We start from the raw sequence: 27,283 nt of genomic DNA, 5'->3' as shown, positions 1-27,283 counted from the left end.
CTGTTGCGCTAAACAAAAAAGTATCCTCCTGTAGGTAGCCATCAAAAGACACAACCAAGGCATATCACAGGCTTCACAGCCGGAAAGGCCAGCATTACAAAAGTATATCCCCTTCAATAACATCAAAAAGGCACGATGAAGCTCCTCAATCGCCTTCTCCGATGGAGGAAAGCAAGCGACGAGGAACACTCCCCAACGACACCAGAGCAAGCCCTTTCAGTCATTGCCCTGGGCCACACGGATGCCGACACTGCCCACGTCCTCGACCCCTCGGTCGATTTCGACCCGGAATGGGCCCTGAAGAGGGAAGACGTAGCAGACCGGCGCTTGTTCACCTACTCGGGCCCTCGTGCTCGCCCACTGAGCATCCTGGACCTGGGCGCCTCGCAGCCCAGCCAGAGGCAGCTGTCGACCGCCACCGCCCTGATATTTGTCGCCGACCTCGAGCCTTATGACCAGCCCGGCCCGCCACCCGCGCTCAACCACATACAGAGCGTGTTGGCGCGTCTCGCCGCGGTCAGAAGCTCGGCTCCTGACCTGCCCTTGTTCCTCCTCCTACGCAACACCGGTCCTTTTCGGCGGAAGCTGGACGAGGTGCCCTTGGAGAGCTGCTTTCCGGGTGAGGATTGTACGCTGCGGGGAGATGAGCTCGAGGGGGCACCGGGAGTAAAGCTCTTGATTCGCAAGCTGAACGAGACGAACCCTGGCTCGGGGCCCGATGAGGACACTTTCTACTTGAATTTTATGGCTAGGGAAGCAACTGTTACAAACATGACCTTCATCATCTTGGTGATAAGCGACATGGCGCAAAGTCGTTGAAATCGCTGGTCAACTACGCATCGTGCGTTTAGCCTAGATACTTTGAAATCATTGGAATAAAACATCTCGCCTTTTGCATGTTTTCCCGTGTTTGCCGTCTTGGAGATCTGATCATGCCCACTTGGGCTGACCTATTTGAGAAGAAGGGTCAAGGCTACTCTTGAAAAAATAGCTGGCGGTATTGAGACTTTGCCATGACCTAGACTTGAATTTGGATGCATATATTACGAGTTTCCTGTGCTGTAATCATCGTAATCTCCTAAAGCCTGGTCACCGGTGCTCTTCCAACGGATATTGGCCGTGGTTCTGTTGTGGATTTCGTCGCAAGCAGCAGACAGAAGGGGCTTAGGGACCTATTATAATACTGACAACTATGTTTGTACTCCAAATTCGTGGGCACTAAATTCATCAAAACATCCTGGTCGACGTGAAATGTCACCGCCTGTACATAAACCATTGCAGGAAATCAAAAACGCCGACAAGTGAAAAACAACATCTGAACAGCTCTTACACCCACATCTTCCTCCCCTAGGCTATAGGACAGTAGATGTGACCAGCTCAGGCCCGCAGAGCATCAAGCAGCTCCCTCAGCACCGGGTTCTTGACCCCCGTGGTCCTTTCTATCCTCTCCACCTCGGCGAAAAGACTCTTTTCCATCTCGCCGAGCATCTCGGCCGTGTACTCAAAAGACCCCGCCTCCTTGAGGATGGAGAACATGAGCTCCTTGTGGCGCTCCCCAGCGCAGCCTGCCCTCCTCGTCTGCAGGAGCACGTTTCTGAGGATGTTGCGTGCAGACGGTTGGGCGTGGCTCATGGCGTGCACTATCATGAAGCTGCATTTACCCTCGTCCAGGTCGGTGCAGAAGCCTCTGGAGTCGCTGTACTGTTACAAGGGGGTTGTTGGGAATTTTCATGTCATGTCAGCCTACACGCAAATCATCAAAAACAGCCCGCGGGGAAGGTCGCGCGGGCTGCTCTTACCTGGGTCGATACCAGATTGACATAGTCGTCCCTTATCTGGAAATATCGTCCGAGCAGCAGCATGAGCCTGTCCAGCGGCGACTTGGGTGCCGACGCAGGCAAGAAAGCACCCATAAGCCTTGTGACCATGAGGAACAAGGCTCCCGTCTCTGCCATGTTTGTCAGCGAGGTGGTATGAAACAAGGTGTACTGTGTCGGACTCCAGGAGGTTGCTTACTTCCGTCAATCATCTGCAGGTATTCTTCAAGAGATGGAGTTGTAACTTCCAATGTCCAGACCAGATCGAGCCCCTGCCCGACCAGCAACTCCTTCATTCCATCTAAGCACGGCGTCAATACTGAAGCTTTTTGTGGAGGCTAAGGTTGTTGCCCGCCTTACTTACCCGTTAGTGCCTGCATTAGCTCAGGATTACCGCTGGTGGAAGCTCTCTGTATCGTATCGACAGTGAAGTACACAGCCGAGTTGATCGTTTGCGGTGTGCCGAAGACTGTGTGGGTGGCTGGGCTCGAGCGACGAAGTGCAGAAGAATCTTGGATATCGTCAAGCCTGGAATAGGGTAAGGTTTTGTGGATTAGCATGCCAAAAAAGCATCCCCTTGGAATCAGTAGTCTTGACCTGCTTACATCAACGATGTGTTGTGTATGTCCGCCACAAGGGACATCACAAGCTCTAGCTCTGGGCGGGCAATTGGAACCCATGGATGCAGGGAGAATATAAGCTTTTCCCGGACATGTTTGGATTTGAGCGAGCAGATATAATCAAAAGGCGCCGTGACATGCTATTGTCGTCGTAAGCATCAAAGTGAAAGACCAAAAAATAAAAAATGAGAAATACTGTGAAGGCTGCACTTGGCAATGGACCTACCTCCAAAGTCGGGCTGGGAAGGTTGACATTCACCAAGGCTTGGATAACATCGCCTTTCCTTCCAACGCCACTTCCGTAGTCAGTCTTGTTGATGTGCTTAGCGTCTTTGGCTTGCAACACAGAAGGAATGGCATCTGATGTCAATGATTGAGAGCAGTCCGGAACCACTTGTACAGGTTCCGGGGCCTCAGAAGGGACAGTCTAAAAAGATGAAGGTTAGCATATGCAGTCTTGCACAACCATTGGCCAGACTCACCATTTTGCTATTCTGGAATGAGCAATAATTGTACAAAAAGAGAAAAGAAATGCAGAATATTTCAACAGACTATGTGGGGAGCAGGGATTAGTCTCTTGCAGATCGGATCAACGCGCTAAAATGGGATGGGACGTATATACCTAGGTACAATAATTTCTGGGGGACTTTATATATTGTCTTTCACCACCCTGTACCGTGGTGCCCGCTACGGACATGCTTAGCGTTGCAGCTGGGTGTCTGAGGTTTGGGGCTTGATGACACGTATCGCCGGCACCGATAAGCTACTCGGGGTTTCGGACATATGAAGTGCAATTTCGGGCCATTGTGTACCTCTTATGCTCACCAATATTACGCTGTAACTACATTTGAAGTACATACGGTACAATATGTCGAGCCTGCTAATTTCCAGCTCCGTATGTTGTCCTCATCTAATTCGTTGACCCGGCCTCGAGAAGCCCGGCAATTGAATCCGATTCCGGGGGTCGGGTGTTGTTTTGGGAAAATCGGAATGTTTATGTACACGAAATCCGTCTTGTCATAAAAACTCGCCATCTCTGGTACTGCAGAGTAGGTTTGAACTTAAACATATCCCGGCAAGGAGTCAAGGTTTGTCAGGAAGCTGAATCCCCAAGGCATTCATGGTCCAGTCGAGATGCAATAGGCGCTGTCATGACATCATGTTGCAATTTATCCAAACTTTGTACGTCGTCTCAGGGCTACGGTGTGCATGCAGACCACCATTCTCCAAGACGGCGCTGGTACCTATTTGGCTCTTCTCGAGGGTGTCCGAGTCTGACTTACGAACTGGTTTGTGGCGTTGGAGTGTTCGGTTCCTTAACTGCCTGTGCATTGCACCGTTTTACACGCATCTCACGGTGTTCAGCAAATTTACCACGTAGTAGTAGTCGTCCTGCCTCTACCCCTTCTCTAAACTTTGTATGAGTCGCGTACACCCAAGTCAAAAAGTGGTAGAATTTTGCGCTGAGGGTTTGTACTATAATATGTCTTGTAGGCACTCATCTGCTCAATGCACAAATGTCGGCATATGCGCTGGTCCAACATTTCCCTGCTTTGTCACAGATGAGAGAATCTGGAGACGAGTAATAGCTGTGACCATTTCCTTTGTTGATGTTGAATGGCGCAATGACTAACCGTTTACCTTCTGCATGGTTAGGGATACTGTACACCGAGCAGCTCAAGGTCAAGAAAGAATGCAGTATACGCAGACGCCAGCAAAACATTGATCTTCACCGGAGTATTTAGCCTGGAGTTCAAGTCAAGGCTAACCTCGGCTAGCAACGGCGGGGTATCCCGGTCAGTAAGGATTCACGTGCAAATGACCTCCGACAAACAACACACACGGTGTGTGTCAGTAGATGACGGAAGACATACAGATCCATGCGGCCCGCTCCTTGAGTTCACTTCTTCAGTGTCAACGCCTAAGAAGAGTTATTCGAGCCCAAGCACCATTTGTACATGAACTTCTTTTCTTTTTTTCTTTTCTTTTTGAAACGGCTTCATGGCTCCGAAGCTAGAACTGACAACAAAGCTGTCCTGGCTAGAGACACTGGAGAGGGGCAATAGCAGTCAGGTATGCATCAACGGTTCTGCGCTTGTGGCTGCTGCTTGCTATCTTCTGGTATCATCATAGAACGATTAAAAAACATCCTCAACATCCAAAATTCTCACAAAAGAGCCTTATTGATGGAGTAGGGGATCCTGGTGGTTACTTACAGATTAGGGTCAGGGTATTGGCATATAGGGTGACAACTGAGACTGTAGATTACCGTTCCCAGTTCCCACAAAGCAAGCCAAACCCTATTTGGCTCACTCTACTTGGTACATCGGCCAAAGCTTAAAGGACCACCGTACCAAACCCAACCGTTACATTCTTCCCCGGTACCGCTGATCACTCACCGAACATGTAACCCCGGCCAAGACCAATTTGAGGTCGGAAGCTAGCACAAAAAGCTGCCGTGAGGTTGGTTGGAGCAGAAAGCATGAGATTGAGACAGTATCTAAAAAGGTATCAGTAGAATACCGAGTTGCATTCTTTTCATGACATATCTATCAGCAATACTGGGATATTCAGGGTAAGCTCCAGACTGCCCACTGGCCTCTTCATTCGAGGGATATAGGGAGTAATAGCCTGGCATCTAAGATGCAGATAAAGTTGGGCAAATCACCAGCAAGAGGGGAGCCCCAGCCAACATCAACTAGGAACCATGCCAGCACCTGAGAAGGTTCCCGCGACTTGGAACTTGTCCACAATCTTACACTGCCCGAACCGAGCCATTCATGCAGATTCTTTGTTGAACCGCGCAGGGGTTCGGCGCAAAACTCAAGCAGCTATGATGTGATGTTTTGACCCGGGTCCTTTTTGAGATTGAACGGTCAATTCCCCTGGCTAAATGCTTACCATCGATAAAATATTATGCCATTAAGATGTGCATATTGTTTTAAGAGTCTAGATAAGAGTCTAGAACTATCTCTTAACGCAAAAATCGAGCCATAGTGAATTCTACCAAGCGCCTCGGGGGCCGGCAATCTTTACCAGCATCCATACAGTATTATCCAAGGCCTAGATACTACTGTTAGCGTACTTTGCGCCCCCACTGAGCTACCAACAGTCCGGGTAGAAACATGTATTTTCAAGGTTACGATTAACTTAGTCTAAGAATGTTATTAATAGTGCAACGGGCAGGGTTGAAAACGGGCGCCTCAAGGTCCCCTAGTAAACAAATCTGCCCATACAAATCCGTGATACCGCAATATATGCGCCAGTACTTCGTCTTCATCTCGATGGCTCTTTTCTTTTTTTTTTCTCAGCCCAAACATCGGTCTCCTCGTGGCACCACCCGTCTCTCCAGCGCATCTTCGAAGGCAGCCCTTTCGAACTGAGCAGTTTCCCACAGGGTATTCTTCGGGGTTGCCTTGACCGTTTTTTTTTTCAATTCGAGAAAGTGGACCGAGTGAGGTTATCCGCTGCGGTGTCGTGCGGGATGGAGCCGAGGTCGTTGTCCATGCGGCATATTGCGCCAGAGTTTTTGCTCACGATTTCGGAAGAGTACTCTTCCTTAGCGGTCGACAGGATCTCGGTGCCGGCCAGCTGGGGCAGCATTTTCGGCGGGATCAGGCACACTATGAAGCAAAAGTAGATGGGCGAGGCGATCTGCTCGGTGCCGACAATGCGCGCCCATTTCAAGTAGCTTTGGGATGGGCGAAGGCGTCACCTTGTCGATTTTTGTCGATGTTTAGTCTCGTTTGGTGGGTCGGCGACAGGAGGCTTTAGGCTCGCAGCTCGCGCGCCTAATAGAGCCGGTCGGCGGGAGTGGCCAACTATATGGCCCAGTGATCCATGGTAAAGTCTCTGTAGAATTGCATCGGTTTTAGGCGCTCGAAACCTGAGGTCGAGTCGGCGTCCATGTCCGAGTCGCCTGGCTCAAGCGGGATAAGGTGTTTTACGTAGTACGGGAACATATCAGTTCGTCGAGTCGCAGTACGCCAAGAAGATCTCGTTGGTTTGGAAGCCCAAGATGCCAACCTTTGTTAGTTTCCAACCCATTCGGCCGACGGTTGGAGCTTGTGGGGCATGCAGGAGCCGGTTTAAATGAAAGGAATTAATGTGAGGTGTTTATTTTTTGACACGCCATTACGCGAAAATATATCGTATGTGTGCTTTTTTAGCATGGTTAAGATAAGCGAATCCTCGATAACGGCTGCCAACAGCTTTTCCCCTGGGATTTTGCAAAATATTGGCTTGCGGCGGTATATTTTGACATAACTATACGATTCGGGTCAGACGTCAGCGGTATGTTAGTAGTTTTTTATTCTGCTCTCGGTAGCGAGGAGGGAAGCGCTCTTGAGGGCGCGAGGCGGTAGGCTCTGACCGAAACCGGGCTGTCGTAGGAGACCTTTCCGACCCAGAGATGCTCGCCCGCCTTGCCTACATTCCATTGACGGCGTCGCCGCGCTCAACGTGCGTGGCCGGGGAAGCAAGGTCAGGGCTGTCGGGAGTGCCGTTGTGGAGGTCTTGTCTGGGGCCAAGTTCGAGCCCTATGTCGGGATTCTCAAAGAGACGCCCCTGTTCTCGGCCATGCCCGAGTGGAAGCTGCAGGCGTCGCTGCTCGAGTCTAGCCTGTTTACGCCGCTCCTCCGCGACGAGCTCAAGACTGCCGAGGCAGCTCATCGACGCCGTTTCCGAGAAGCCTCCTGCGGCAAAGATCAACGGCAACGGCGCTTCAATCACCCACGAGAAGCTCGAGGGTTCGATGGGAAGCTTTGTGGCGCACGTCCTCAACCTCAATCCTGTGGTTGCCCAAAGGCTACCGTTGGGGAAATACTGCAAAACCTCCGTTGATATGGGCAATATCCGCTTGAAATACCAGCAGGTTGGAGTTTCCCGGAACAAAAACTTGACAAAACAGTTATTTTCTCTTGGCGAATATCGCGGAAAGGTAATGTTTCAGAGCGTTACTATTGACAGTCGCACAAAACACCAAGGCGATTGTGAAACGTAAAAATGTGTTTTTTTAGAAGAAAACTAAACTGGGTTTAAACATATGCCCGCCTGCCTTTCCACTACAAGGTTGCGTTATCGAACCTACACGATTCGTTATTCAATCTACAAATGAGACCAAAACCACAAATATCTGCACTGGTTACCGTTACCACCCCACTAACAACACCAATGACGCCGATACCACTATTACCACCACCACCCATCGGTTAAACTTAGCGGTTAGGGATTCGGGTTATCCATGAGGCATGTGGATATGAAAAAGCCACGACACGTTCATTACTCAATTATCATTGGGTGGAACCGATTTCCAAGTTAACTAAGGAATCCTACACGGTCCTCAGAGTAGCCCCTTAATACATCAGGGATTAAAATACCCAAATTTGCCATAAATCGGCGCAGCGTTGCACGTTTAAAGCAGAAGTAAACAAAGATATAATGTTTTTTCTCCCCTTAAAAAGTAATTACAGTACTTTACCCAATTTATGAAACAGTCCTGGAGGTTTGAACGCTTGCTCAGGGTCCGGTTATCCTACACCCCTTGACCTAATTATATTATCCATTTTGACGGAACCCATAACGTTATACAATCCCACCATCTTTGTTTCAGGCGTTTCCTTTCCTATTAACAACAAAGGTGGCAGTAATTACGGCTTTTGTTTAAAGGTTGTTGGCATCTCAGGCAATTAACCAAAACTTTGACCTTTTATCAGCAAAGGGCCAAAGGCATCTATCCTCTCATCGATTTTTTTTCTTCTTTTTGTGATTTTTGATAAATCTCATTTCTTGCTTCAACAATCTTGAACCAGTTCTATAATCTGAGGTTTTTATTTCAAGATGCAGTGGTCTACAATTACTCTCCTGGCGCTCTCTGCCCAGATTCCTGCTGTTCTAGGCGGGGTATGTCATGTTGAATAGTCGCAACCCTCTCCCTACAACCCTTTCTAACATTTATTCACAGATTTCTTGCAAATGCACTGGTTCAGCGGCCAATCAGAAGACTGTTGGCCTCATTACCCAGCAATGCTGCAGCCAGGCCACCTTTAACGGAGCTGGTGAATTGGGAGGAGATTTCCTCAGCTCCAAGTCAGCTTGTGACTACACCAACATCGATGCATTCAAAAACGTTCAGGTACGTACAAGGCCAAGACGAAACCTGCAAGGGTTAAGAGTGCCGCTGTAGCCAGCAAAATAGAAACTATCGAGCCAAGCAAAGCTAACCTCATAATTCATTCATAGTTATCGGATGCCAAAGCGGGGTTCGAAGCCTGTTGTAAGAACACTAATTCGGATGGATTTAGTGCTGCCACGGGTGGAGATTGCACATCATCGTAGTAAAGAGTCCTTGATGAGAATGTGATGGGAAGTGCGGGACAGACCCTGTGGTCTTGTTTCAATGAAGTGTTTTATACCAAACTTCCGAAGAATAGGAGGAATTACTAAATAAAATTACTGCCGCTGAAATAAGAGTAAATGGCCTTCTTCCGTGAAACCTACACTTTATCTTCATATCACAAACGCCCCAACCCCCAGGCCCTATTCATCGTCATATGGCCACGCGTGCTCAATATTGGGATGCCTGAATTGTTTCCCCTTCAGCCTGGCCCCTCCTACAATAGCCATGCTGTGGGGTTTCAAAAGAACGGAGTCGGGCACGTACGGGATCACGTATCGCCAGGTAAACTTGTCCCTCCACCGGCGCCACGACAACATCCGTATCATGTCCTGGCTCTCCTCCACCATCTTGGACACCCTGTCAAACGACGCCTGCTCGACGTCCCGGAACGCCGCGCCCAGGTCGGCGCGCGGCCACTCCTGCTGCCCGGCCAGGTCCTCGGCGATGTGATCCTGCAGGGCGTTGATGAGCAGTGCGCACGAGTCGATGCAGCTGTTGCCGCCCTGGCCGGCGACCGGGTTGAACTTGTGGACGGTGTCGCCCAGGCATATGATGCGGCCGTGCGACCACTTGCGGAGCGTGTAGTGCGGCAGGGCCGTGACGCCGCTGCGGCTGAGGTTGTCAAAGAGGTCCTGCATGCGGAGGCCGTCGTCGGCGATGACGACGTCCCGGAACTTGTCCATCGCCCGCTCCTGCTCCTCCTTGGGGAAGCGGGGCACGCCGTCTATGGCGCATCGGCGCTGCTCCTGCGGCAGCGCCCACGTGCGGAGCATGTAGATCTCGTTGTCCAGCCCGCGGCCCAGTACGATCTGGGCGTCTTGCATCGACACCAGCGCGCCCCAGTTCTCCGGGATTGCCTCCTGCACTCTCGGTGAGCAGGTGCCAGCGCCGAAAAAGCACGCGTACTCGCACGCCACCTCGTCCCTGTCCGCCGCGGGGACGCATTTGGGGTCGTCGAGGTCCGCGTGCCTCCACATCTCCTTGCGGACGGTGCTGTGCACGCCGTCGCAGCCGGCCACCACCTGAGCCTCGTAGACGCACCCGTCATCGGTATACACGACGGCGGCGTCGGGTCGCGAGTCGTCGATCCTGGTCACGCGCTTGTTCGTCAAAAGCCTGTCCTTGTCGGCGACGGCCTCGAACAGCGCCCGCATGATGCGGTGCCGCGACGACCACAGCGAGTTGTACCCGTGCCGCTTCCGGTACTCGTCCGCCACGTGGCTGTGCCTCAGGCTCTTGGCCGTCACGCCGTCGCGGTAGATGATGTGGCCCTGGGGCAGGCCGGCGGCCGCGACCTTGTCCAGGACGCCGAGCTGGTCCAGGATCCGCTGGCCGTTGGGCAGGACCAGGATGCTCGCGCCCGCGTCGGGTGCCATGGCGCTGTAGGCTTCGAGGAGCACATAGTCGACCTGCAGACGCTCCAGACACAGCGCGAGCACGAGGCCAGTCACGCCGCCGCCGACGATGACGACTTGGTGCTTGCTGGTGGTTGCCGCCATGCTCGAGGTGGAGAGTTTTACCTGCTGGCTGGTGGCTGGCAGGTTTACAAAATTTAGGTCGTTTCACCGTTTTCGTGGGTGGGTATCTGTGTGGGCGATGTTGGCGTTCCACCGAGTTCTCGGATCAATCGGACTGCGACCAATAGCTATGTCGCGTTGCGATTATAATATGGTGGTAGGGGTAAAAGTCCCTCCCATGGCACAGTTATTTAATGGTGTGGGCCTTATCGGTATTTCCGGCTTTGTAATATTTTCTGCGAAAAAAAAAAAAAAAAAAAGAATCAGGTACTTGAAGCTTCCCGCGAACAGTTAAATTGGTGAAAGCCCACGCATGAACGTACGGTGACTGGGGAGGGAATTTGTTGCACGATACCATAGTACGCAATTAATCGTGAGCGAATCACTTCCCTTTTGAGAATCATCTGATCGGCAGATCGGGATTGAGGACGATCCCGACAAGACGGGTCGGCGGAAATTGCAACCAAGCGTTTCCGTCCCAATCGGCAGTTTGTGGAAACTCTGTTTTCATCTCATCGACCTTGCGGTTGGGCTGTGTGCGCCAAGTTCTGTGCTCAAAATTCCCATCTTGGCCGGGCCGAAGAATCCGGTCTCTGCAGTATTCTATTTCACTGTTGAAGCTTTGCCAAGGCATACTACGTGTACAAAGCTGGCGGGTTTTCAATCAATTGCATAAGTTGATGGCTGGGTACGCGTGCTGCCTTGGACATACGTTTGCCTTCTCACTTATCATGAGGGGGAAACCCCAGAATCGGATTCCGGTTAAAAGGGGGGCAATTAAAACTATTCCAGAAAGATTTTTAAAGTACAAAAATTCCAACGATAGAATTAACCATATATTTGTGCTGATTAAACAATTAATATGACGGGCTTTGTTAGTAGTGCTAATTTGGTGCGCGATATTTGGGGTAATTAGGAAGGGAATAAAATTTAAATATAGGTTTGGGTGCCTAATTTTCACACGAAACAATTTCCTTGTTTTATTGGACGGACGTACCGTCCTGTTATTTGCATAATAACATTAATCGCATTAATAGACAAATAATAGCGTATTGCAACTAGTATTCGACTAAGACAGCCTGTTATATAAAAATATCTGCATAAGTTTTAAGTAAATTATACTTCTAAATAGTAAATCAAATTTCCCGAAAGCTTGGCAACAATCCAAGCGTATATTTTATTGTTAAATAGTCAAAAGAAACTATACATTAAAAGGGGCGCTACCTCCTCAACTTATTTACCGACGTTAACAAATTTTACAACTAGATTTGTATTGTAATTTTTGTTTTTTGCCACGCTATTTTAATTTTTATACGTCCGACGGAATTCTGTTCAAATTCACTTTCAACCCTCATTCGCCAATATGAAAATTTCCAAGATTGTTTCGGCTGCTGCTTTATATTCCGTTGGTATAGCGGCTTTACCTACCAATTACAAATATACCCCCAAATGCGGCGACAAACCCGGAATTAACCTCCTTTCCAAACGCTCAAGCGAAATTAGTGGCTCAGCTGGTGCTAGCACGGTTTATCAATGCAGCAAATGTTATGGGTACATAAGCAAAAATCAATATGACGTGGCACATCATCAATCCTCATGCAATGGTAACAGTAAGTTATTTCCAACTCAATTTGAATTTATAAACATTTGATTTGGCGGGAATTTCCATTTGCTTTGAAAAATGCATATTAATGAAAGGGTTTAGAATAAACTACAATGTCGAAATTAAGGGTTATGCGCTCAATTTATTAATTTAAATAATAACTTACATGCGATGCTGCACGCAGCTGACACACGTAACCTACCCGGTCCTGAACACGGGTATAAGATGGAAGGACGTTCAAAAGCTCGACTATAGACAGTTCTATGAAACATGCACAATAAACCACCTTTACCCGTAATAACGCTTTGTTAATTAATCGATTTACGAAAGGCCTACTTGTATATAATGTCATGGCCAGCTGGGGTGGGCATGTCACTACACTATATAACCTTGACTGGGCTGCAGGGCATGCAGTTTGGTCACTTGACCTTTTGGGCAGAACGGAGGGTTATACGTTCTTCACATATAATGCGATTAAACAACTACCTTGGGGGCCAAAATAGTAAAATAGTACATGCTATCACGGCCAGGGTAAGCATAGCACGGAAGCTAGTCTGTTGGCACCTATCGACAAACATTCTACTTTGAGGAGAGTGAAGGAAACAAAGAAAGCTCTAAACTTGACGCGACGTAAATGAAGGTATCACCCTGGTGGGCCGTTGGTCAGGGGTCAGGATTGGGTCTGGTGATTTCATGGTCCAAATGTCACATGGATGATCTGACGGGGTGGCTTCAACAGTTTCTCGGTCGACTTTGATAGCTTCTTCGAGATCTGTTATTGCTCTAATGTTGAAAATCCCATTTCCCGTAGCACTACCGGAATTTCTCCAACGCCCAACCCAACCTGGGTGATTTGGTGGGGTGGCCTTCACGTTCCTCGCGTCTTGGGTTCAAATTTAGCCCCATCATCATCCAAATGAAACTTCAGAGGATCCGAAGCCACCGAGGAGCCAACCGTGAAGCTTGTCTTTGAACCGGGTTGCTGAGAGATTATATCCGGAATGTCTAAGGAAAGCACAGCAAATACTTGCAAATGCTGTGTAATGTGCTCTTCCACACAGCTTGCTGAGGCTTCTAAACAGAAAGGCCAGCGTTCAATCGTAAATAAGATAGCCTGGCGACCAATGTTCACCCCGAAAGAGAGCTCCTTCCTAGAAACCTCGCCAGGGTGAGCTGCCGTCATATGATGCTGGTAATCTTCAACCGTCTCAGCTATAAACGACATATTATCTGTAGGTACAGCAAACGCATTGCCATCCCATTCGACCAGCTATCTTCATACGTAAAAGCAATTGCGCCTCGGTAGGATATATTCCAAATCCTCGCCGCAGTTGGCGAATATGCATAAACAGAGCTCGAGGTCCAACATCGCGTGCTTACTAAAAAGTCTTAATGTATAACTCAAGTAAGACTTGTTCCTCGCTAATAGCCCGATATGCCCCGATTAATACTCACTTCCAAGCACTACATGACTTGCTAATATGGCTTTCCAACACAAGCTGATAATAGGGGCAGGTGAAATTCTCGCCGCCTCTAGCGTTCTTTGGGGCGAGGAGGAATCACTAAGTCGTACATAGAAGCTTTTGTCGTCGATGCTGCCTTGAAAGTCTCAGGTTCTTTTGGGACTTGGGGTGCGGTTCGACCTTTCCATATGCGATTTTTCGTCATCAAGATGTAGCGAGAATTCGGGTATACCGGTAAGCAAACGAGGATCTGCCTTTCAGTTCTACCTGTCTATCGACATGTTCTTTGGGTTCGTCCGTCGGCCAGTCTTTTGCCCATTTCATCTTTTACGACTCCATCTCCTTCCGTAACAATGGGTGCCTGGGTTAATAGGCAACACACCCGTCCGTGGGAGTTGAAATAGACGATATTTGCACTCGGCATTCTATTAAGATCTACCAAAGAGCTGCAGGAGACATTTGGTAAAAGAAACAAAAAGTCTAACTGCCTGCGGAACATCGAAGTCTCAGCCTGGTTTCTCCGGAAACATCTCCATTCCGAACAAGTTGAAGATATGATGGACGACATCGGAGAGCTAGCCTGGCACCTTAACATAATGTTTAATATCACGCCAAAAAGAGAAGACGAGTCGCGTACACATTACAATAATCCATACCCGCGGCCGCCGTTCCGTAACACCAAACTGATACGACAGCAGATGAATATATATGAGCGGCAGAAGCAGATCATCACTGAATAAAGCCTCACTCACCACGACCTTATTGAAATCCTCGACCCTGAAAACTCAAAGTCAATACAAATCTGGCTTGACTTGCAATTGAAAATAGAGCGCCTCACGGACTGGTTCGAAAATAACACCAGGGTTTTCGATAACGAAATTAAGGCTCTTAACATCAAGCCTCTTCAGTCACCGGACAAGGACGCTTGCCAATTTGTTTCGAATGCCTTTGGTGCAGCCATAGTAACCTGCGGTGTCCGTATCCCGTGAAACGTTTGACTAAGGCTGGCGACTCACAATAAAAGGGGACGGAAGGCCCAAGGTAATAACTGTCATAAACACAGGGTCGATATTTCCCACCCATTTATTCAATAAGCCATTGGATCGGCAATAGAGCCATGTCAATTTCACGACTTCTCCGATAAGGGCGAGGTTAAACCTGTGGATGATAACGGACATGGTACTTTCGTGACTGGCCTCTTGTTGCAACTAGCACCAAGTATTCAACTCTCATTGGCTCGTATCGGAACAACGACAACGAAAATAAAGAATGACAGTGACGCTGCGAACAAGGTTGTCAAGGTAAGCAACAACTCGGAATTCTAGGTTCAGTTCGCAATCTTCTAATAAGTTATCTTATGGGTCATCAAGTACGCAATCCAGCAATGGAAAACTCAGATTATTCATGTCTTTTGGCCTTATCCAACGGTCGGAGGATCTCCAAACAGCAATGAAAGAAGCCATTAATAGGAAGATCGCTGTCTTGGCCGCCACTGGCGAGCATGCTAATTCGAAACCAATGCACCATCCAACCAGGCATCACGAATTTTTCAAAATTTTTGCCCCTACAGTACGGGATTGTCTGCGAAGTCGGGGTAGACGACATGGGCATTGTGTGCGTTCACAACATGAGTTGTTGACGAAGCGCCTGGCTTGCACACTGTCTTCCCCTCTCACTTACATACTTACCTACCTGAAAGGGGATATATTTAGCATCTGGTAGATCTAAAGATTACCGAAGACGCACAGATATGATGTCAGAATAAGAAAAATCAAACAAAAAGAGAAAAGAAATATACAACATCGAGGATTGCCCAGTGGTCACCCACCTAAATACTAGCTCGTCCCTCACTAAATCGGCATAAAGGAAAAAAGCTCTGGGCTTTGTGATCCGAGGCGTCCAAAAGCGAAAGTTAGGGCGTCCAAAAACGGACGCCTTCGTAGTCTCAGTGCTCAGACTACCATGGATGCAGGCAAAAAAACCACCCCTTGTCACCATATATGTAAACGTGGGCCTTTGTTAATTTAACTGTTCGCGGAAACTACCAAATATCTAAATTTCTTTTTTGTTCGAAACTAATACCAAACCGGCAAAGCCCACAAGCCCATACCAACAAATATTGTACCGGGAAATGGATTTTTACCCCTACCACTATGGGTAGTCGCTCACAATTTAATTATTATATATTTGAAATTGGACCCAAATAATTGCGTTTGAAGTCCAAATAAAGATACGGTCTCCCAAGAACGATATGGAATAAAGGCGTGTTCTTTATATTATTCGGGGTGATGGAAAATCGGGATGTATATTCAACAAGTAATTGCACCACAAGTTAACAACTTCGCGTGCCGCTTTTCAAACCAAACAAATAATACTTGGTTATTTATTACTTGCGGCCGCAAAAGCCATCTCCAAATATTTTCTTAATTATGCAGGGGGCGAAGCGGCTGGTCTAGGCGACCAAGCTAGATTTGCGTCTCTCCCGGATTCTTCATACCCCCAGCCTTGCAATATTCGCTTTGCTGCGGTATAATCACACGACTGCCTTTGACAATGCACTGCTCCCCAATATCGGTCCCCCTGTTGGTACCGGGTATATCCAGTTTCTACCCAATTAGGTTGTTTCATCGCGTTGAGAAAAGCAGTTTTCCATTGGGTTGCTTCTATTTCGTCTTCTCTAATAGGGATTGGGCGAGCCGTGAACTTCATTTTGAAAGCCTGAGGGTTAGCGGTGGCGGTAGCAGCCAGAAGCCCCAAGGCAAAATAGGTCCGAGTAAAAGAAACCATTTTAGAAGGATGAAGAGTAAAGTATGAAGTGAAAATAATTTGTTAGAAAGCAAAGTGTTTTCAACTGAGGTGATGAAAAAAGAACCTTTAATCTGCAGATAATATGGTTTACAGTTCTTGCCTTGAGATATCCAGAGGATGAATAAAGTATATATATATATATATATATATATATATACATATTAATTCTGGCTGCAGGTTACCAAGAGTCTTTTTTTCTTATAATCGTGCATTATTTGGGATCTTATAATAAGTAACAAGGGTTTATAGCATGAAATATTATATAATATATAAGATATTGCATAATTTGAAATGCATTTACTATTTTGTTACGACCAGACAGTTGGGCCAGTACCAGGGAGGCCAGGTGGGGTCACACCCCTCCTGACGACACCCGCCCAGGAAAATCACCGACCGGCAGAACAAGGATTACGTAAGAAGAAATCACGTGACCTCACGTGACTGCCAAGAGAGTGATCTCAGTGATCTTTTGGGATCACAACAGATCAACAGAAGTGATCTCACTGATCCAGTGAGATCAAGGAGATCACATTCGGAACATAGTCTATATAAGGCACGCTTATTACCATGTAGATAGATTCGATTCTAGGATTGCTTAGCAGCAATCAAACTCTAGTTAACCTCAATACTTACTTGAGAACGATCATAACTTCACCCCCAGTCATTGAGAACCCCAGTTACCCAGTCAGACGCTCAGTTGCTTCAACCCATTGTATTTTACCCTAAGAACAGGTTACCCGATACCTTGATCGTAACATATTTGTATAATAAGTTTTAAACAGAGTTTTTATAAATTAATTAATTAAAAAACGTACTATGGTAGCGGGCAAAGAAAAAACCACCCCTTGTAACCGTATATATATGCGTGGGCCTTTATTAATTTAACTGTTCGCGGGAACCATTAAATACCTAAATAATCTCATTGTCCAAAACTATTACCAAAGTCGGCAAAACCCACAGAGCCCACACCAGTGGACATTGTACAGGGGGATTAATTCTTACCTTTACCACCATAGTAATTACGGATAAAAGTGGTATTTTTATATATATTATAAAATTATTTACATTCGCGTTTTTAATAAGTTTAGGGCTTGTTTTAATTTATAATTAAAATTAAAGCCCCCATCGCAAAATAACCCAAACGCGTAACATATTTTACTAACCATATAGTCTTTCCATCAGTTATATTACTGAAAAATATTAGGCCTTCTCTTAGTTGAAAGGCACTTTGCTAATTTGGTAGTCTTAGGATTTACACCTAAAGCCCATAGTTCCGCAATTAAGCCTATAATTTAACTGTAGCTTTATTTATACCCTGTGGATCCGAAACAATTCGCTTCGGTTTGGATCTGAAGCCATCGCGTCGATTTCGGTTTCGGTGGCATATAACCTCCTCAATTTTATTAATTAACGAAAGTTTGTTCGGTAATAACAAATTTAATAAAAACTGTAAAAGTAGACGGTTTGCACGTTGGATACCAAAGTTAGCCAAAGTATTATAAAACGATTTGATTTTTATTCTTAATGCGCAAATTGGTAAGCTTGGATTGAAAATCGGAAAAGTCCGTCGACGTTTTTTTTTTAAACTTTATTAAAATATTCGAATTTGGATTTCATAGGATTATTATTTTATTTATAGATATAATTTTGTAATTTTTGCTAGTAGGGATTAATAAAGAAATAAATTATATATTAGAGTTTTGGTAATAATAGTACCTAATATAACATATTAAAAAACTGGAGGGCAGCAAAATATAAATTTTATCAAATTTATAATGGAAACGGGTTTATATTTTTACCAATTTCACCGATATTGAAAGTATAGTTTCAACGACTGGGCTTTATATAAAAACAAACGTCCACTGGAAACGCGTGTTATAAGAGGCCGAGAATTGGTAATTTTATATGGAAGAATATATTTTTTGCAAATGTTATTATTTTGTAAATAATATCTTGATTAGAATATAAGTAGAGGTAATATTTTAATCATTAAAAGGTTTATTCCCGCAATAATATTAGGTAATATAACAATAATGAAGTATTAAACCTATTATTTCTAAAAATAAAGTTTAATTAATAAATTAAATATGATTTATAAATTTAATGCAAAATTGGCACGTGCAAGTTCAGAGGTACCTAGACAGAATTAAACCCTGTGGTTGCCAGGCAAATTTAGGAAACTGTTGCATTAGATAAATCTTGGTCCCACATGACAACCAAAGCTTAGGCAGCGTTAGGAGCACGATAAAAGCGCTGCCACGCTCTTAAGCCTGGATATTACCACCCACACCATTACATGGCTCTCCTACCCAATAGATCAAGCCTGCCCGTGTATCTTGGTGTGCGTCAGAAACTGTACTGTATGTAGGATTACCCTTACTGAGTAAGGTATGAGCGCTTCCAATCTCCTTCTAAATCAAGGCGCCCCAGGGTGCGCCGTCCGCATGCACGCAGTTCGGCAAATTCGGCTCGGCCAAGCCCGATCTTATCAGATGGTGGTCTTTCGTGCTGGCTCGATGCGTACCAAGCCCGTCCATCTTGAACAACAGCCCAAAGCCTGCATCCCGGCTGACAATAGAGTCAATGCGACAAACGGTCAAGTGTTGCCAAGGCCGGGCCACTGACGAATCTGCGCCAATGACCCATGGGGTTTTCGCCGCGACTTTCCCAAGGTCTCGGCATTCAAACTCTCGGCCAATCCAATCAGGGGTGAATATTCTGAGCGGCCAAACAAAGGGAAATTGACAACTGTCACGCAGAACCTATTTAATAGGCGAAAGTAACTAAGATATTCGCTGCCGTTATCAGTAAAAACACAGCTATCGTTTTCTTCGACAGCTCCAATGCGATCGCTTTCCTTACTCGCCACAGACCGAACCTCGAAAGAGGTATTTGGTATGCATGTCCAACCCCAGGTTAGAGACAAGGAATACTGCCGTTAGTATACTAGCCGCGGGAGCATACTTTCTGATGGTTTGCTTTCCTTGGGTTGCATATAAGAGTCGAGATGATACGAGGTAGGTAATGTACGTCCTATGTAGTTTACATGAGCGACATTGTCAGGAATTCAAGCACCACGTAACGAGCTATCAACGCCGGCAAAGAAATCCTGTATTCATTGGCTTGGGCAACTTCTAGCCTGTTTTTCTTTGTATCTAAAGGGTAAGTCATTTTATCCTCCCTGCAGGCTGTTGATAATACCACTCCTCTCATTTATTTCTGATGTGAGCTTATACATAGTCTGTTGAATCTGACATGGGTCTGTAGAGGGCATCGGATATTGAATACTCCCGATTTTGATCAAGACAGTAGCACGTATTATGCTTCAAATAGATCACCCAAGTTTTTGTGATATTCGCCATCGGAGCCATGCTGATGCAAAAGAAAACTTCAAAGGGGTTGCATAGCGTTTAAAAAGACAAGTTTGAGAAAGAGGAACATATATGGGCAACAACGATGCTATGAAGCATCTGATATCGCAGTTACGCCGACACAAGGATATGGTGTACAGACAAGTGCACAATTCCTAAAGGAGCATACGTGACAAGACTAGCTGTAACAAGATCTATGCAATTGGGCCTTTTTACTCCTAGCTCTTTACAAGGTGCCCGGTTGCGATGTCTTGTAAGTTGTAACCCGTTTCTCGTTCTCTCTTCAAGATTACAGCAGCAACATGCTTGCTATTGCGACTATGCCATTCGTTGAATACATCGAATGCAATTCATCTCAACCTCCTTCTTATTGGACTGCCGGCCGAGCACCCTGTATTTGGCCATGTCGAGATGGTCAATGGAAACTGCTTCGAAAAGTATGTGTGACGGCCTTCCGTTGAGTAAGCTCACCGGCGTCAGTGACTTTGGCCGTCTCAACAGAATTTTTGGGGTCGAGTCTTCCAAGAAGTCATTTTGGCCAAGCACTTAGTAATCTGGCTTTACGACGCTGATGACCACTGGGAATAGTGTGGATCATGCACCCAAGGTCCCAGAGGCCGGATGGTAGAGCCATCTGCCACGCAAGCAGCCCTGAAAGACACAGAGCTGCAGTGTATACGCCATTCTGCTGAGAGACTGAAGGCCAATGTGAAAAAGAGCAACAAATTATTTTCACTACCGAGCGCGAGCGTACAGATGAACCGTTGGATGGTGCTTTGGGTAGCCTCACCTACCGCCTCGTCCTCATGTTTCCTATTTCAAGAAGTCCATGAAGCTAGCCGCAGCAAGTTAGCAATTACACGCAGACATGTTGCCTGCGTCCCTCCTTCACTGGGTATATACTTACTCATCTATCTCTCTGCCGACCTACCTCGCCCAATCTAAGCCGCATAGCCGGGATTGATTTTTTTGAAGGTCTTTCCATCGTCTGTGCGTATCGAACTGGATCCAGCGAACGGACATGTTGATTTAATCGGGTTTAAAATGGCCGAGGGTCAGGGAGGACTCGAACATAGCATTCTGCCGGCAGCCGGCAAATGGGGTGCAATTGGCTTCGGACAGTTATATCCGGCCCTGGGTACCTTGTCTACCTACTCACTTGCTCAGCTGCCTACTCAGCGGCGCACATACCTACTCAAGAGGTAATCAGAAAATCTTCCAAGACTGCAACATGGCCGACAAAAGTACCCAGAGCTGAGAGAGACCTTAGTTGCCAAGAGGACCACAGCCCCAATCAGCTGGTGTATCGCGTTGCAATCCCCCGCCAACATCTCTAAAAAGTCTTCACGATACACGGACCAGGGTACAAGCGGTAACGAATACGATGGGTGGGGAGATAAGAGCTGGGCAAATACCGAATAATTTAGCTTAGCAATTTTTAGTTGCTGTTGTTGTTCGGGGAAGTGGGTGTCGCCCCAACAGATGCGGGTACATAGCACGAGATTTGGGGTTGTAGTGCAACTGGAGGCCGACTATATGTTGGATCTCTGAGAAATAATACAATCTATCGGGACCACATTTGCGTCTCAGTTACATGATGGGAGGATGCATGGAAAGTGGATCGTGATCAAATTTTTTTTTCGTACGCAGCCCTTCGTTTCTCCAATTGATTTTGATTTTTTTCTTTCTTTTTGTTTCTCTCCTTGACCTCATCGTCCCAGCATACCGAACATCGTCCCAAGCGTACAACAGAATAACTAAAACAAAAAAAAAGAAATGTAAAGGGGAACAAACGATTAGGCGGACAGATCAAAAAAAAAAAAAAGGATTACAATAGTATAGTGTCCCCATTTTTCAGGCCAATCTCATCTCTTTTCCCAACCGGGAAGATTCTGATGGTAATCGTCCGAGCTCCCGGACCCAATATTCCTCAACTCCACCGTCGAGCCCCACGGCTGCTCCTTGGAGACGGCAATCTCGGTCGTGACTTCTATCCCCTGGTGCTGGCTTCCGGTGACGCTCGAAGGCGCCCCCTTGGTGGTGGTGACGGTGCCGTTGCGCACCGCCGACGCCGAGTAAAAGGACCTGGGCCCCGTGGATCCAAAGGTGCGCACGCCGCCGGACTTGGATCGGTTGGTGCTGGCGCCCGTCGTGGTGCTGATGCCAAAGAGCCGCTTGGTGCGGCGCACGAGCCGCGCAACGAGGGCGCCGTGGCCGGGCATGCAGGCGCACACGATGCCGGTGACGAGCTCGATCTGCGTCCAGTTGAGGACCTCGGCCTGGTTCCAGGTCAGGGAGTAGCTGCTGTTGATGTCGCGGCTGACGGGGACGCAGCGGATGGCGCTGACTACCGTGGTGCTGTTGGCGGGTTTGTGGTTTTTTTTTGTTGTCATGTTAGCGGGGGGGCCATTTGTTGCTCAAACGAGGTGGGGAAAAATTGGGGGGAGAAAATGCATGATCATGGCAAAACGTACAGAGTTCCAACGCAAAACATGCTGGCGATGCCGATCTTTGTCCAAAAGGAAACGCGGAGCGCGGGCAGCAGACACAGCGGGATGATCAAGATCCAGATGTCGAGCATGATGCTAACCACGCCGTGGGCCAGGGGCACGGCCTTGCGGTTGATGCAAGTGCCGGGGGTGATGCCGTCCCAGCCCTTCCAAAAGTAGTCGAGGGGCTGGCACTGGAAGCAGACTACCAGGGTAAAAGTCACGGCCACGACCACGTTGACGATGTGCGCCCACAGGAGCACGCCTGCCAGCGTCCAGCGGTCCCGGAGCGGAGAAGAAGGACCGCCGAGCGGCAGGCCCCAGCGCTGTTGCAGCGTGCCGCTGCTGCCCACGGCGAAGATGCGCGCAAAGAGAAACAAGAACGAAGCCTTGAGCGCCGCAGACGTCGCAAAGTAGATGGGCTCGCCGATAAAGACCAGCAGGCCCTGGAGGTTGAGGTCGGAGGGGCCCGAGACCCAGGGCCCGTCGCCGAAGCCGTGGCGGAGGGCAACCTCGGACATGGCCATGATGCCGACCATGAAAATAAAGGTGATGAAGAGGAGGGCGTCATCCCACCATAATCCACGGAAGCCGCGCGTGTTGGCGGAAGAGGCGGCCATGGAGTTGCTGCGCATGGCCGTGGCGAGGCGACCGCCGAACCTCACGAGCACGGCTAGGGTGCCCACTCCCGTGCAGGCCCATGCGATCTTTCGGAGAATTCGACCATCTTGAGGAAAGGGCTCGTCGCATGCAACGCTCGTGGCGCGTCTTGATACTGTTGTTTCGGCGTCAAAGATTAGTCTTGGGATGTCTCTCTCCCATCTTAGAGTAACCAAGATCACCGCACTTACAAATAACGTCCCAACCCGTGCAAGAGCTAAAGATACAGTCGAGGGTCTTGCCCGTCTGGGGGGCACAGAGACAGGCTTTACGAGTGGCTGGGCAATCCGGGGGGTAAGAAGAGCTGCAAGCCAGCTAAAAAAGAAATGGAGGCGAAATGAGTTAGCAGTCGGCCCAGGGCACACTTTCAGGCCCCTGTCTTGAGATTCGCCATGGATACTTACAGCGCAAGAAGGTAAAGTCTTGAGCAGCTGCAGGACGACGGCGGTGTCTTCAGCCGACGTATCTTGGGCCGCCACCGGTGTGATGCACACGTGGGAGAGTAACAGCAGCGGCAATAAGAGGACCGTGGCCCAGTTAGAAACCCTTGACCTCATCCTTGAGGTGGTGGAGTTTTCACTTTTTGTTGGTTTTGTTTCTGCCCGTCACTGCATTCTATCTCGTCACAGCTAGTTGGCTCCTTTAGACCACGAGATTGGATCAATGTTCAGTTCAGCGAGCCGGCGCAAAAACGAGATGGGAATGAAAAGAACAAAAATAAAATAAAAAAATAAAAAATAAAACTTCACAAAGGATCAAGTGACTGCGGAAGCAGAGCTGGCCATTGAAACAGAAAAACTCCCGATACGACAGCAACTGATTGCGGACATGACTTATTAACAAGCGGTCGGCGAGGACCCTGACTTCGAACTGAGCATCGGTTTGGTTCCAAAGATCTCAACACAGTAACAGACGCTCTTCCAAGATGGAGACGAAATCGATTGGCGATCCGCAGTGGCTTACCTCACTGACTCGACGAACGATGATAGGGGGATACCACCCAGGGGGCCTGCGCCCGTGCGCGACCTTTTTGGCAACAGATTGCCGCTGAGAGCCATTCTACGTGGGGCGAGCGTCGTGGGATTGCTGTATGAGGTTGCCTTCGCTAGCTGTTTGTTTTGTCACGGGTTGAGTTTTCATCTACCGCACACGTGGATATCCACGACGGGAACTGGGTCCGATGCTAGCCCCCAATAATGAGCTATTGAAAAAGCTTGCGAACGTTAGACTTATTTCATTTGAGTTTTGGCGCCACTTGCCTCGCCTTGTGGCGGGATCTGTGCTATGCTAGTGGAGCCCGAAGAGGTGCTAAGGTTCCCACATCGGACTTTTTAATTCCAGTACTGTAGTAGTATCCGGCAATTCCCAAGCGGGAACCATACCGCATCTCTGTACCATCCATCATCTGGCCATCTCGCGTTTAGGCCCTGTTAGGCTCTGCAAAGTTCTTTCCCTGAGGGATGGACGACGAGTCCTTCTCCTTGGGCGTCTCGGTCTTGGCACCGCCGCCAGCGGGCGAAAACGACGCGCGCTGCTCCCGCTCCTTTTGCGAGATGGGCTTGTCCTCCTTGAGCGACTGTGAACCGCCGTCCTTGGCCGACTGAGCCGTCGTGGCCCACGCCGTTCCTTCACTGTCCCTCTTGGGCCTGCCCTCCATCTTGTTGCTGCTGCTGCTGCCGTCCTCTCCACTCTTGTCGGATGACGAAGAAGATGACGAGGAACCCTTGCCAGATCCGCCCCCACCGAGGCCCGCCGTCTTGGAATTGCCTGCCGCGTCCTCGAGCACCGCCGCCTGCGACTTCTCGCCCGTGCGCTCCTTGTCGGGGTTGCGCTTGCTGCGAACGTCCGAGGCGGACGAGAAGATGCGCGTGTCTTTTGTGTCGTGCTGCATGTCACCTTGGCTGCGGGCGCGTGAGCCGCCGGTGCCGGCTATCTGCTGCATTGTGCTCGAGACTTTGGAGTCGCCGTCGTCGCGGCTCTTGGGCTGCTGTCGTCCGCCGGCTGTCTGCCAGTAGAGGCCGCCTCCGACGACGGAAAAGACGCCCAGGGCGAGGGGGAGGCGGGATCTTGCTGCCGATGCCATGTTGTCTTTTTAATGTGTAGAGAATGTGTTTCTAGGAATTGATTGCGATTGCTGAATCGGTTTTGGCTTGTACTCGTCGCAGTCGTGTCGAACCTGCGGTATAGAAGCAATGAGGGTGGTTTTCGCAGTGTAGGTATTGAACGTCACAATCAAGGTACTTGGCTAACAGTGAATTGAGCAAATGGCGGAAGCAGCAGCTTCTCGACTTTATTTCCTCTAGCGCATCCAAAAGTGGTGATATCATGATTGTCCGTCGACTGTTTGGTTGTACGTCTCGGCATTTCATAGTGATGACATCATGATGTTGTCTTAGGCGCCCCTGAGACGGAGTTATAGCATGCAATGCGCATCGCGGCAAAGCATCCATCCTAACCCAAGACACGACCAAGACGGCGTTTTCATCGTATGTTTCTTCCCCAATAAATCGTACAGCAATCTTAAATCGGAAGGAATCGATTCAGATCGCGTCCCCACGCCTTGGCGATCATCTGCGTGTTTGCCTGTTTTTGTCCCCGTTGCATCTTTTTTTGGTGGGCCGAGTTTCTTGGACCCCTAAGACCCGTGCGGGTTCATCATATCTTTGCAAACACGGTCGGCACCGCACCTCCCATTTCCACCAACGTGCTCTTGTTCTGAACCCATGCGTCCAAGCCCTTGTGGCCGTTCTCGACACCAATGCCACTCTGCTTCCACCCACCGACAGCCATCTCGGCCGGCGACTCGCCCCAGGTGTTGATCCATGTGATGCCCGCCTCGAGCTGCGCGATGACCTGGTGGCACTGGTTCAGGTCCTTGCCAAACACGCCCGCGGCCAAGCCCAGCTCGGTCGCGTTGGCTCGCTGGACGACTTCCTCCAACGTGTCATAGGTGAGAATCGACATGACCGGTCCGAAGATCTCCTCCTTGACAATGCGCATGTCATCCGTGCAATCCGTAAAGACCGTCGGCTCGATCCAGAACCCCTTGCCGAGCTCCTTGGGCACGCCACGCGGCTGGCCGATGCCGCCGCACAACAACCTGGCCTTGTCCTGCTCGATGCCATGCCTCACATAGCTCACCACCTTTTCGTAGTGCACCTTGCTGCTCAGCGGGCCAAAGTTGGTGTTTGCGTCAAACAGGTCACCCGCCCTGACGTGCACAATCTTTTCCAGCACGGCGCGCTCAAACTCCTCCTTGAGCGCCCTGGGCACAAACACCCTCGTGCCGTTGGTGCAGACCTGACCCGAGCTGTAAAAGTTGGCCATCATCGCCCCGTCGGCGGCCTGCGAGACGTCGGCGTCGGGCAGCACCACGAGCGCGCTCTTGCCGCCCAGCTCCATAGTCACCGACTTGAGCCCGCCCGCCGCCGTGCCCGCGACCTTGCGACCCGTGCTGACCTGGCCCGTGAAGCTGACCTTGGCGATCTTGGGGTGCGACGACAGCTGGGCGCCGACATCGCCGGCGCCGTAGACCACGTTGAAAACGCCGGGCGGCACACCCGCCTCGGCATAAATGTCAGCGAGGTACTGGGCGTGCAGAGGAGTGTACTCGCTCGGCTTGTAGACCAACGTGTTGCCGGCAGCCAGGCAGGGCGCCGACTTCCACAGCGCGATCTGGATGGGGTAGTTCCAGGCGCCGATGGCTGCGCACGCGCCCAGCGGCTCCTTGCTGCTGTAGACCCATGCGCCGGGCCTGAGGCGGAACGACTCGCCGTTGAGGCCGTCCGACGCGACCAGGTTGGCGTAGTAGGCGAGGACGTCGGCGCCCGTGACGACGTCGACGGCCTGGGTTTCGGAGAAGGCCTTGCCGGTGTCTAGGGTCTCGACGCGGGCGAGGGCGTCGTTGCGCTCGCGGAGGATGGCGACGGCGCGCTGCAGGATCTGCGCCCGCTCCGGGGCGGGAGTGCTCGACCAGGCGGGGAACGCGGCGCGGGCGGCATCGACGGCGGCGTCGACCGAGGCTCGCGACGAGGTGTGGATCGTGGCGATCGGCTGGGCGGTCGCCGGGTTGACGGTGGTAAAGGTGCCCGGGCTGTCCGGACTCGGCTGCACCTTGCCGGCGAAAAAGGTGTGCCGGTCCTTCTCGGGTGCCGATGCCATGGCTGTGGTTTGTGGTGGATTGGTTTGATGTCGGTTTGTATTCTCTGTTTTCGCTTTCGATCTCTGATTCTTGTTGGGATCGGATCAGGATCGGAGGGTAATGTGATGAATTAAGTGCAGGTAAGGTAGGTCACTGGAACTCTTACTGTACAGCACACAGGTGGGTGACGTGATGAGAGAAAAATGCCGTGGCAGGCAAGACGGCGAGGGATCCCTGCAACAACCTTGACAATTGACAACAGCCCCAGTGCTCGCTTGCCCACTGTTACGACGTACTCGCTTCTCTGGTCCTTCGACAAGACCAAGGAAGAAGCGAAACATCGACTCCAAGAATGGTATAGAAAAGAAGTTGAGCTTCAGGGGTGTCAGCTGGATCC

At 49.2% G+C, this 27,283-nt stretch overlaps 10 protein-coding genes across 10 annotated transcripts; 2 read left to right on the top strand and 8 right to left on the bottom strand.

Annotated features, from left to right (window-relative positions):
* Window positions 1–135: 135 nt before the first annotated feature.
* On the top strand, window positions 136–819 carry MGG_09447 (uncharacterized protein; the record flags this gene model as incomplete). Its single annotated transcript, XM_003720106.1, has 1 exon — window positions 136–819. The coding sequence occupies one exon, from the start codon at window positions 136–138 to the stop codon at window positions 817–819; it is 684 nt and encodes a 227-aa protein (XP_003720154.1).
* A 558-nt stretch (window positions 820–1,377) lies between these two features.
* MGG_09448 (geranylgeranyl pyrophosphate synthetase) lies at window positions 1,378–3,134 on the bottom strand (the record flags this gene model as incomplete). Its single annotated transcript, XM_003720105.1, has 7 exons — window positions 1,378–1,701; window positions 1,800–1,948; window positions 2,017–2,118; window positions 2,182–2,345; window positions 2,423–2,577; window positions 2,664–2,864; window positions 3,114–3,134. The coding sequence occupies 7 exons, from the start codon at window positions 3,132–3,134 to the stop codon at window positions 1,378–1,380; spliced, it is 1,116 nt and encodes a 371-aa protein (XP_003720153.1).
* Window positions 3,135–3,136: 2 nt separating this feature from the next.
* Window positions 3,137–4,087, bottom strand: MGG_17773 (uncharacterized protein; the record flags this gene model as incomplete). The annotated part of the gene is made up of 3 exons (XM_003720104.1): window positions 3,137–3,278; window positions 3,721–3,913; window positions 4,072–4,087. The coding sequence occupies 3 exons, from the start codon at window positions 4,085–4,087 to the stop codon at window positions 3,137–3,139; spliced, it is 351 nt and encodes a 116-aa protein (XP_003720152.1).
* A 2,778-nt stretch (window positions 4,088–6,865) lies between these two features.
* On the bottom strand, window positions 6,866–7,644 carry MGG_17772 (uncharacterized protein; the record flags this gene model as incomplete). The annotated part of the gene is made up of 2 exons (XM_003720103.1): window positions 6,866–7,333; window positions 7,603–7,644. The coding sequence occupies 2 exons, from the start codon at window positions 7,642–7,644 to the stop codon at window positions 6,866–6,868; spliced, it is 510 nt and encodes a 169-aa protein (XP_003720151.1).
* A 631-nt stretch (window positions 7,645–8,275) lies between these two features.
* Window positions 8,276–8,773, top strand: MGG_09452 (uncharacterized protein; the record flags this gene model as incomplete). The annotated part of the gene is made up of 3 exons (XM_003720102.1): window positions 8,276–8,338; window positions 8,400–8,570; window positions 8,678–8,773. The coding sequence occupies 3 exons, from the start codon at window positions 8,276–8,278 to the stop codon at window positions 8,771–8,773; spliced, it is 330 nt and encodes a 109-aa protein (XP_003720150.1).
* A 201-nt stretch (window positions 8,774–8,974) lies between these two features.
* On the bottom strand, window positions 8,975–10,333 carry MGG_17771 (uncharacterized protein; the record flags this gene model as incomplete). The annotated part of the gene is made up of 1 exon (XM_003720101.1): window positions 8,975–10,333. One exon carries the CDS (start codon window positions 10,331–10,333, stop codon window positions 8,975–8,977), a length of 1,359 nt encoding a protein of 452 aa, XP_003720149.1.
* Window positions 10,334–20,125: 9,792 nt separating this feature from the next.
* On the bottom strand, window positions 20,126–20,619 carry MGG_17770 (uncharacterized protein; the record flags this gene model as incomplete). Its single annotated transcript, XM_003720100.1, has 3 exons — window positions 20,126–20,292; window positions 20,351–20,409; window positions 20,528–20,619. 3 exons carry the CDS (start codon window positions 20,617–20,619, stop codon window positions 20,126–20,128), a joined length of 318 nt encoding a protein of 105 aa, XP_003720148.1.
* Window positions 20,620–21,461: 842 nt separating this feature from the next.
* MGG_14372 (uncharacterized protein) lies at window positions 21,462–23,302 on the bottom strand (the record flags this gene model as incomplete). The annotated part of the gene is made up of 4 exons (XM_003720099.1): window positions 21,462–21,954; window positions 22,071–22,860; window positions 22,937–23,060; window positions 23,150–23,302. 4 exons carry the CDS (start codon window positions 23,300–23,302, stop codon window positions 21,462–21,464), a joined length of 1,560 nt encoding a protein of 519 aa, XP_003720147.1.
* Window positions 23,303–24,165: 863 nt separating this feature from the next.
* Window positions 24,166–24,828, bottom strand: MGG_14371 (uncharacterized protein; the record flags this gene model as incomplete). Its single annotated transcript, XM_003720098.1, has 1 exon — window positions 24,166–24,828. The coding sequence occupies one exon, from the start codon at window positions 24,826–24,828 to the stop codon at window positions 24,166–24,168; it is 663 nt and encodes a 220-aa protein (XP_003720146.1).
* A 572-nt stretch (window positions 24,829–25,400) lies between these two features.
* MGG_09456 (betaine aldehyde dehydrogenase) lies at window positions 25,401–26,906 on the bottom strand (the record flags this gene model as incomplete). Its single annotated transcript, XM_003720097.1, has 1 exon — window positions 25,401–26,906. One exon carries the CDS (start codon window positions 26,904–26,906, stop codon window positions 25,401–25,403), a length of 1,506 nt encoding a protein of 501 aa, XP_003720145.1.
* Window positions 26,907–27,283: the final 377 nt, after the last annotated feature.

This window comes from Pyricularia oryzae, chromosome 6, assembly GCF_000002495.2.
Source record: "Pyricularia oryzae 70-15 chromosome 6, whole genome shotgun sequence".
Taxonomy (NCBI): Eukaryota; Fungi; Ascomycota; class Sordariomycetes; order Magnaporthales; family Pyriculariaceae; genus Pyricularia; species Pyricularia oryzae.
The sequence above is the reverse complement of the archived record's forward strand: the minus strand, read 5'-3'. Positions and strand labels throughout refer to the sequence as shown.